The 10,061-nt window shown below is 43.5% G+C and overlaps 1 protein-coding gene across 10 annotated transcripts in view; it reads left to right on the top strand.

Annotated features, from left to right (window-relative positions):
• The first annotated feature begins 165 nt into the window (after positions 1 to 165).
• The window catches only part of LOC118731172 (scaffold attachment factor B2), a 39,173-nt gene continuing 29,277 nt past the window's right edge, over positions 166 to 10,061 (top strand). For 3 of the 10 annotated variants that reach the window (XM_045589139.1, XM_036459491.2, XM_036459497.2), the window contains exons 1-6: positions 166 to 503; positions 1,641 to 1,728; positions 6,377 to 6,441; positions 6,526 to 6,729; positions 8,792 to 8,854; positions 9,951 to 9,978. In XM_045589139.1, the coding sequence (XP_045445095.1) occupies positions 318 to 503; positions 1,641 to 1,728; positions 6,377 to 6,441; positions 6,526 to 6,729; positions 8,792 to 8,854; positions 9,951 to 9,978 (634 nt within the window). In that variant the 5' untranslated portion in view covers positions 166 to 317. The remainder of the gene's footprint in view (positions 504 to 1,640; positions 1,729 to 6,376; positions 6,442 to 6,525; positions 6,730 to 8,791; positions 8,855 to 9,950; positions 9,979 to 10,061) is intronic. The other 7 variants (XM_036459495.2, XM_036459490.2, XM_036459496.2 and 4 more) reach the window with 4 other exon arrangements.

Below are 10,061 nucleotides of genomic sequence, written 5' to 3'. Positions count from 1 at the left end.
CAGGCCCCCGAGATTTCGTAGCGTCTGCGATTGCGCGTTGCTAGCCTGAGGGGAGGTGCGCAGGCGTGTAGCCTCTCTCCAGACTGGCTGGGAAAGGCCGGGACGCATGCGTGTTGTGGATACCGCGCCTGCGCGTCGTAGGGAGCGCGCCGTAGGTCGGCGCTCAGTGCAGTGGCTGCTCGGAACGTCTTCAACAGCCGGAAAGCGGGGCGGGAAGAAGTGATTGCGTTCTCCTCTTTGGCGGCGCCATTTTGTGCTCCGAGCCGCTACAGCCGCCGGCGGTGTGGGGAGTAGGTACCGGAGAGGGGAAGCTCGGGATGGCGGAGACCCTGGCGGGCTCTGGCGACTCGGGTTCTGGCGCGGCCGCTGTGAGTCAGGGTGCCTCGGAGGCGGGGACCCGGCGGCTCAGCGAACTGCGAGTGATCGACCTGCGGGCGGAGCTGAAGAAGCGAAACCTGGACACGGGAGGCAACAAGAGCGTCCTGATGGAGCGACTCAAGAAGGTGAGGTGGCTCGGGGCACGGAAATCAGGGTGCGTCCCCGAGGGGACCTGTCACCGCGGCTTCTGGATCCGGGCGACTTCGGCCCGCCCCTTGTTGGCCGCCCTTCTCCCCTCCCCCCCGGCCTGAGCTGTCCGGAACGAGGGCGCCTGGCTGTGTGACCTTGGCCCGTTGTCGTCCCTCTCTGTGCCTTGTTTCCTACCAGGTAGTCGCCTCAGGTGCGCTGACAGCCTGCCTCCTGCCTCCTACCAGGCGCGAGTTTTAGGCTGGGTTCTGTGACCTTGTACAGGTCCCTGTGTCTCAGAGACTCATTTTCCCTCCCGGGAGTACAGATGTTGAAGGACCTTTGAGATCTTGCAGGAAAGGGAGCTGTGCTTGTACCTGCCCCACCCAGCGCCTTCGCACTTACCATACCCTACGCCAGACGGCTCCTCTCCCACGTCGCCTGGCTGACTCCTTGTCTTTTGGATCTGTTTGCGATGTCACCTCCCAGGTCACTCTACCCTGTCTAAATCACCTTCAGTAACGTCCAGGGCCCCCCCCCCACACACACACCTCACTTTCTCTTGTCATCCTGTGCTTATTCCACTCAACACAACGCATAACCCAAACTTAAATATGGAGGATTGTCATGTCTCCAGCCAGAACAAGCCTAAGGGTGGGAAACTTGTGAGTTGAGTGTGAGAGCCCAGTCTGTGCCAGGCAGGAGGAAAGCACTGAGGCCGCTTCCCCAACCCAGCCTCTCGGTCCTCCCTCCCCGCACTACCCCAGGCCAAAGATGGCTTGGTGGACCACCACTCAGAGCCCATTGCTCATGCAGACCAAGTACAAGCCTCTTGTTATTTCTTATATTGTTAACTTAAACTGGAAGGTTGGGCAGTTTCGAGGTTACGGGCCAATTTACAACTGGTCATGTCCCTGATTCTGAACACCCTTTCACACCCCTTTGTCTTCGGGCCTGAGGGAAGGGGGTGCAGAGAGAACCAAGTTGTGCTGGGTTCATCCTGAGTCTGTGGGCTTGAAGCCCAGATAGCAGAAACAGACTTGCCCTTTGCAAGGAAGATTTGGAAGTTGTTACTTAAAAACTACAGTGTGTGCCCTGCAGCTCTTGATAATGTAAAATCCATCTCTTCCTGACAGGCAGTTAAAGAAGAAGGGCAGGATCCTGATGAAATTGGCATCACATTGGAAGCCACAAACAGGAAGACAGCAAAGAGAAGTGTTAAAGGTATCCACCTGTACTTACTGCTGCTGGAGGCCCCAGTGTTGTTGTGAGAGCTTACTTAGAGAACTGTCTTTTTAGCACTCTTTCTGCCCTCCGGGCCAGGAAAATGTCTGCAGCTGCCATTGCCCTCCATCTCCTAATTAGCCTGCTCTTCACCAGCGAACAAGTAACTCTGTCAGGGTGCTGGAGGAGATACCAAGTGAAATTAAAATACATGCTGAAAACATCTCAGTTCTTGCCATCGGTATTTAAAAAGGACTAGAGTAAGACCCTCTAAAAGCTGTCCTGACTGGTTTAAGCACCTGCTTTGGCTTCCTTCCTGGTTCAAAAAAATACGACTTAAATCAAGGAAAATGACAACCACCCAAGACCAAATAGAACTCAGCTTCTCTGTGGTCCAAAATAGATTGTTACAGTATTTGTACCCAGCCTATGTTTTTACTAGTGCAATTTTTAAAAAAATGAAGATATAATTCAAATAATATACAATTCACCTACGGTGTACAAGGCAGTGCTTATTCACTGTGCAGTCATCACCAGTGTCTACTTCTAGGTATTTTCATTACCTCTGTGCCCACTAGCAACCCCTCCCCATTTTCCCCTTGGCACTAATTGACTTTGTCTCTATAGATTTGGCTATTCTGGACATTTCATATAAACAGAATCATACAGTCTGTGGCCTTTTGTGTTTGCCTTCTTTCTCTTAGTATTATGTTTTCAAGGTATATTATGTCATGCCCATACATTAATTCCTTTATGGATAATACCCATTATTTTTTGGAAGGGTTTAATTTCAGAAAACTTTGAAACCTTGCTCCCCTTATTGTAGGGAGGAATTACTTATTGTATTAAAATGATGAAGAAGAATTAACCAAATGTCCTCATTATTAGATTTTACAGTGTTAAGGACAACATAATTTAGGCAGTGGAGGACCATAGTTTAGAGAAAGTCAAAAGAAATTAATTTGTAGCATTTTCAACAATTTGAGTTTACTTTTTAAGCAGATTTTTCTAGAAGGAAAACTTCTATGACGTATCTAACTTTTAAAACTTGTGTGTTTTGAAAGGTTAAATTTTTTAGTTATGTTTCATAAAGAGATCTACAATATGTTTAATTTTAAAACATTGGTGTGGGGTTTTTTCTGCTATTGTATTGATCCATACTTCATTATGAACACCGACTGTCTAATGAATACAGACTATGAGAGGCTGGAAACATACAACTACCTCAGTCTTGTTTTTTTTAAATATATCTTTTGATTTCAGAGAGGAAGGAAGGGAGAGAGAAAAATCAATGATGAAAGAGAATCATTGATCAGCTGCTTCCTGTATGCCCCCTACTGGGGATCAGGCCCTAAACCCTGGCAAGTGCCTTAACCGTAACTGGGAATCAGATCAGGGCCTCTTGGTTCACAGGTCTCACTGAGTCATACCAGCCAGGCAACAACTATAGTCTCAAAGCCTGTTTTGCAACAGCTATATAACTAGGTAAGTTAGTTTAAAAGTTTTTAATGTAGATATTCATTTAAAGCTGTTGAGGTTTAAGGTTTATGAATCCAAATGTTCTTGGCTCCTAACAGGAATCTTTACATCATTAGACAAACTGAACCTTAGGTGCTTTAAAAACCTATCTGAATGTCTAGATTAAAGCTTATGTCAAATCAAAACTACGTGGAATTAGCATTTTGTCTGGAAAGCTTTGGTAATAGTCACTTTCATTCGTATAGAGCACATGTGTCAAACACAAGGCCCGCGGGCCAAATCCGTCCCGCCAGGCCTTGCAATGTGGCCCGCACCGCACTGTCATCACTGCACTCCTCTGTGTTTCCATCACAATGACAGTTTATGACTGTTCAGTAAACCATTTGGCCCACGATTTAGGCTGGATTTTAGATTTTGGCCCCTTCTCTGATTGAGTTCGACACCCCTAGTATAGAGAGAATGCTGGTGCACGAAATTCGTGTACTGGTAGGGTCCCTAGGCCTTGCCAGCAATCAGGAATAATTGGGGCCTTTCTTCATTCCACACCAGCCCCTGGTGGTCAGTGCACATCATAGCAAGCGGTTGAACTCCCAAAGGGATAATTTGCCTACTAGCCTTTTATTATATAGGATTATTATATAGGATAGCTCTAGCAAAGGTCTCTTTCCCATTTTCAGAAAAGTCACCAACACCCAGAGAAGGAAGAGGTAGGTGGTCTGAAGTTCAGGGACAGAGGATAGCACCTGTAGGTTGTTGAGCTAGCATATCCTTTGGTGGTGTTTGAGGTCATGGTTGGTGATATGGAGTATTACATTGTCATGGTGTCCTAGTTGAAATTAGGACCTCAAGATTACATAAAAGTGATCAGGAAGAATTAACCAATTGTTTTCTAGAGTGCAAGAGTGGGACTAATTCTGGGAAGTCAAGAGTGACTGTTGCCTTTTAAAAGTAAAGAGTAGCTGAAATTGTGTGGATGTGTTTGGAAAGATTAAGTTTTGGAATTATGTTGCATGTGAGAAACTAAAATTTGATTTTCTAGTTTCTGTCCTGTTGCTCCCCACAATCCCTGTTTCAGCTTTTAGTCAGCAGAGACCAGGCCTTTGGGATTGAGGTACAGCCTATCTGCTCAGTATTTGTCATTCCCACTCTTATTTAGGGCACTTTTTGGTGAAGCTTTAGGATGTGCATTTTTCTTGTTTACATTCTGTGTGTGCACTGCAGGCTACTATATAGAGGCCTAGAAATAGGTTGCAACTGGCAAACATTTTTATTTTATTTTATTTTTTATTTATTTTTAAAAAATATATATTTTATTGATTTTTTACAGAGAGGAGGGGAGAGGAGAGAGATAGAGAGCTAGAAACATCGACGAAAGAGAGACATCGACCAGCCGCCTCCTGCACACCCCACACCAGGGATGTGCCCACAACCAATGTACATGCCCCTGACCAGAATCGAACCTGGGACCTTCCAGTCCGCAGACCAATGCTCTTTCCATAGAGCAAAACAGGTTTTGGCTAGCAAACATTTTTAGACAGTGTATTTCAGAAGGGTATGCTGTGCTTAGATATAATGGAAGTGGTACAGCTGAGTTTTTGACTCCCAGCTGTGGAACTGAACCAAATTCTTATGTGTCAAATACAGATAATAAACCTCCCAGTGTTGTGGGGAGCTTAAATAATAAGATGTAAAGAATACAGGATCTGACATATAAAACTATACATTTCTTGAGTGGTAACTGATAATAATGATAAATGAAATACTTAAGTTGTAAACATTGCAGCTTGAATTTTTAGTCAGAGTTTCTGTCCAGGCTAGGGCCTCAGTTGGTGGGAGAGTGATCCCATACACCAAAAGGTTTGGGGTTTGGCCGAAACCTGTTTGGCTCAGTGGATAGAGCGTCGGTTTGGGGACAGAAGGGTCCCGGGTTCGATTCTGGTCAAGGGCATGTACCTTGGTTGCGGGCACATCCCCAGTAGGGGGTGTGCAAGAGGCAGCTGATCGATGACTCTCTCATCGATGTTTCTAACTCTCTATCTTCCTTCCTCTCTGTACAAAAATCAATAAAATATATATATATATTAAAAAAAAAAAGTTGGGGATTTGATTCCCAGTCAGGGCAAATCCTAGGTTGCAAGTTGGATTCCCCATTGAGTGTCTACAGGTGGCAACAGATCAATTGTTTTCTCCCTCCCTCCCTTCCTCTGGGGAAAATCAATAAAAACATATCTTCAGGAGAGGTTTAAAAAAAAAAAAGATTGAGGATTATCTTTAAATTTTTCATTAAAAAATTATAAAAATAATATTTTTCAATAATTTGGAAGATGCAAAAAGTATGTATGTAAAAATAAAATTATTTCTATATCACTCCGTATTTTAACCATTGTTGGTGGTTCTTTAGTCATCTCCATCTGTATGCATCTTCAGCTTGCATGTTTGCAAACATACCTGTGCTTTTTAAAAAATATTTTATTGATTTTTTTACAGAGAGGAAGAGAGAGGGATAGAGAGTTAGAAACACCGATGAGAGAGAATCATCGATCAGCTGCCTCTTGCATACCCCCTACTGGGGATGTGCCCGCAATCAAGGTACATGCCCCTGACTGGAATCGAACCTGAGACCCTTCATTCCGCAGGCTGATGCTCTATCCACTGAGCCAAACCGGTTTCAGCGATTTTAAAAGTTTTTGAAGCCCTTAGGTATTTTGTTAAAAATCAAATACTTTTTGTTTGATAGTATTACAGAAATTCTACATATCATATACCAATGGAGATAGAATTGCACACATTGAAACAGGCACTTCGACTGATTGGCTCTCTGGTTGAGTGTCTGACTACCCATGAACCAGGAGGTCATGGTTTGATTCCCGGTCAGGACACATGCCTGGATTGCGGGCTCGACCTCAAGTATGAGTTGTGCAAGAGGCAGTTGATCAGTGATTCTCTCTCATCATTTTTGTTTCTATCTCTCCCTCTCACCGCCTCTCTGAAATAAAAAAAAAATTTTTTACTTAGTAAAATACTTAAAAAAACACAAACAGAAAACAAAACAGGCACGTCTTCTATTTTTTTTGTAATGTGTTCAAAGATTGAAATCTATCCTTCTGCATAAACTAATTAAAAGCCTACACCTGAGTGTTATCTGATTGAACAATTATTCTGTAATCAGGTCAGAAGATAGAGGAAGAAGGCACAGAAGATAATGGCCTAGAAGAGGATTCCAGAGACGGGCAGGTAGGTGGCATGACAGTGCAGACAGCAGCAGGAGCTCTGAGTCCTGGTCTACCTGGTCATTGATTCTCTCATTCCTCTTTGTAGGAGGATGTGGAAGCAAGTTGGGAGAGCTCGCAGAATATTGACATGATGGATGTTAGTGCGCTAGAAGAAGCTGAAATGGAGAACAGCAGTGCCCCAGACTTTGGGGATGATGGCACAGACAGCATCCTCAATTCCCTTTGTGATAGCAAAGAGTATGTGGCCGCACAGCTGAGTGAGCTTCCAGCTCAGCTCACAGAACATGCTGTAGGTAACACCGAGACACGTGGAATGTGGCAGGAGGCCCTAGGCTCCCAGTGCTTGTGTGCTGCTTATATGGGCAAGAACATGCTAAGGGTTGGTTGATTAAATAACAAGCAGCAAAATTAGTCTCCATAAACATTTAATTTAGGAACTGAACCTTGGTGGTAAATTCTGTCCATTTAAACTCAACATAGGTCAGATATTAATAACTTCTTCGTTAACGTTTCTGTAGTATTGAAGACTATTTCTAACTGGTGGGAGACACTTTTCTAAGCATAAGCCATAAGTTTGCACAGTTGATAAAAGTATTTTCCTTTTAAAAAAGTAGGTTAAAAAAAACAAACAACTAGAAAGATACAACAAAAACAGTTTATAACTTAATCATCCAGATAATCTAATAGATATTTTTAAAAGTTTATGCATAAGATAGTCATGTCCTGGTTGATTTGGCTCAGTGGTTGGAGCATCAACCCACTGACTGAAGAGTCCTGGATTCATTTCCAGTCGGGGACATGAATCTTGGTTGCAGACTCGATCCCTCGCCTTAGTAGGTGCACATGAGGGAGGGAGCCAGCCATTGAGTCTCTCTCACATCGACATTGCACTCTCGTGCGCGCGCGCGCGCGCGCTCTCTCTCTCTCTCTCTCTCTCTCTCTCTCTCTCTCTATCTCTCTCTCTCTCTGTTCCCCTCCTATCCACTCTTTAAAAATCAGTGGAAAAAATATCGTCAGGTGAGGATTAACAATAAAAAAATAATACTAGCTCTAGCTGGTTTGGCTCAATGGATAGAGTGTCAATCCTGGGACTGAAGGGTCCCGGATTCAATTCCAGTCAAGGGCACGTACCTCAGTTGCAGGCCCAAAAAATGCCTGGCTCTGATCCCGGTGCGAGCGGAAGGAAAACCATGTGTGTCTCTCTCCTCCTCCCCACTCCCTAAAAATCAATGGCAAAATATTCTCAGGATTAACAACATCAATGACAAAAGGATAGTTAATCATATTGAAAGGTGTGACATACAGTGGAAAAAGTATTTGTCACCCCAGAAAAACCCCTTCCACTAAAGGGATTCCCATTAATGTCCTGGTGTGTAAGGTAGGACTTTAATTCTGTTACTGGTATCTCCTTCCCAAGTTCTCCCAGTATTTTGGCATAGAGCTCTTTGTGGTGGCCATCCTAGAAATAATGGTCATTTGAATCTTACCAACTTGGCATGCCCAGCCATTCTAGTTTGGTTGTGTTGTTTACTTAAGGCATTATACCTTAAACTAAAACAACTGCCCTCGAAGGACTGAACTTTAAACCTTCAAGGACAAAAGCCACAAACTCCAAACATGACGGCTCAACCTAGGATAATATTAAGCAACTGATTTTCCGTCTCTAGGCGTGATCCTGTTGTATCATGTTAATTATTTTCAGAGAATGTACTTGGTTTCTAACTTCTTGGTTAATGGAAGTGTCCGGTTATAAGGTTCAAACCTATAAAATGATAAAGAATATTTGGAAAGGGATATGTTTGTATTTCATTTAGAAAGGTAAAAGACCTTCAAATTTAGTAATCTTTAAGATAAGTGGGATTTGTTTGCTTTTTTATTTTTATTTTGTTTGTTGATATAGTAAATAGTAAAAAGAAAATAGTCAAGTGTTTGTTAAATACAGCACTCTAGAAGAAAGTACCCTGTTGCTGTTATTTTAAAAGTGTTCCTACCAAGTGAAATTGGAGGAGTACCTGGTTTTGAGTTCTGCTTTGGGAATTCTGTGTCTGAGTGTGGTATGTAGACCACCAGTATGTGGAAACTGGCTGTAAGCGAATTCATTCATTCATTTGGGCAATGCTGACAGAATACCTGCTGTCTGCAAGCCTCTGTCAGTGATGCTGCTGTTAACCAGTACTAGAACAGGTGTGGGGACAGAGGCAAGTAATAAACTGAGTAATCTGACAATTAACTTGTGGATGGCAGTAGATATCTGAAGGAAATAGATACATGGTTTGCCTGGAACATAGTGAGGCATAGGCCTAGGCATTCCCAGCTCTGAGCCCACAAAGTGACCTTCCATAATCTTTCAGGTAGACGGGGAAGGCTTTGAGAGCACTATGGATGCTTCATCGTTGGACTTCAAAGTAACTTCGGTAAGTGACCATCTGTTTCTGCATGATGGGAAACTTGACATGAATGATTGGCGTTCCATGTTTGGAAAAGATGTGTAGGTGTATGTACAAATGATACATTGAGGATTTATATTGAGCTGGGTGCTAAGGATAAGAGGTTTGAGAGCCAAACTGATCAGTTTCAGGGTTTGCAGTCTAGTTGGGGCAGGGTTAATAACCAATAAAGAATGTAACTGGGAGAGAAGTTTGAGTAGTTGGCCAATCTAGAAGGCTACCTGGAGGAAGTCCTGTTTGAATTAAGGTCTGACATTGGTCAGGACTTAGCCCAGTAAAGAAGAAAAGAAGACTTTGGGGTAGAAGGGAACATGGCTTATTGCAGGAATGGAGTACACTGGGTGAGGGCCGAGGGCCGGAGTGGGGCTGCAGAAGCAGGTGTGCCTGACTGCCAGTCTTTGGGTGGGAAAGGTTTGGCAGGTGTTCTTGTTTTCAGTGGGAAGTCAGGGAAAGGTTTTAACAGGTTCCAGTTGTAAATAATAGTTTATGTTGGGAGAAACACACTTTTTTTTCTCCAGTCTGATTTGATCTATAAAGCAGTGGCCATCTGTGTAACTTCTGCCTTGACTGTGAGAGTCTGCCAGCTGCAGAGGCCATTAGATCAGCTTAAACTTGGGTTGGGATGGCCAGACTCTGAGTGGAGACTTGAACAGGCTAAATATTACTGCTGCCTTCCTGCTTTTGATGGGAGCGGGGGGAATGGCAAAATGATTGTATAACGGAATGCATTATTTTGAGTGGGTCTGCCCAGTTTTTAAGTGCCTTGTGGCTTTTCATTCTCTTATTTATTTATTTATTTATTTATTTATTATTGTCTAAAGTTTTATATATGTCTCCTTTTGCCCTGCTTGATCCCCCCCTCAGCCATTCCCACCCTGAGCAAGCCCCCACCACCCCAGTGTCTGTGTCTGTAGGTTATGCTAATATTCATGCGTACATGTCCTTTGGTTGCTCTCTATCCCCCCACCCTCCATCCCTCACCCGCACCACCCACCATTTGTCTCTGGATCTATTCTTATTCATAAAATTCTGTTGGTCATTATTTTCTCTTTTTTTTATTTAGGATATTGAAGAACCACTCTTGGAGCCAGGTACTGATAAGAGAAACACAACAGTTATGGTTTGAAATTTATCTCACTACATTTTTCAAGCTGTCTATATATTTTATGCTGTA

The sequence above is a fragment of the Pipistrellus kuhlii genome, unplaced genomic scaffold (genome assembly GCF_014108245.1).
Source record: "Pipistrellus kuhlii isolate mPipKuh1 unplaced genomic scaffold, mPipKuh1.p scaffold_m20_p_30, whole genome shotgun sequence".
In the NCBI taxonomy this organism is placed as follows: Eukaryota; Metazoa; Chordata; class Mammalia; order Chiroptera; family Vespertilionidae; genus Pipistrellus; species Pipistrellus kuhlii.
The sequence above is the reverse complement of the archived record's forward strand: the minus strand, read 5'-3'. Positions and strand labels throughout refer to the sequence as shown.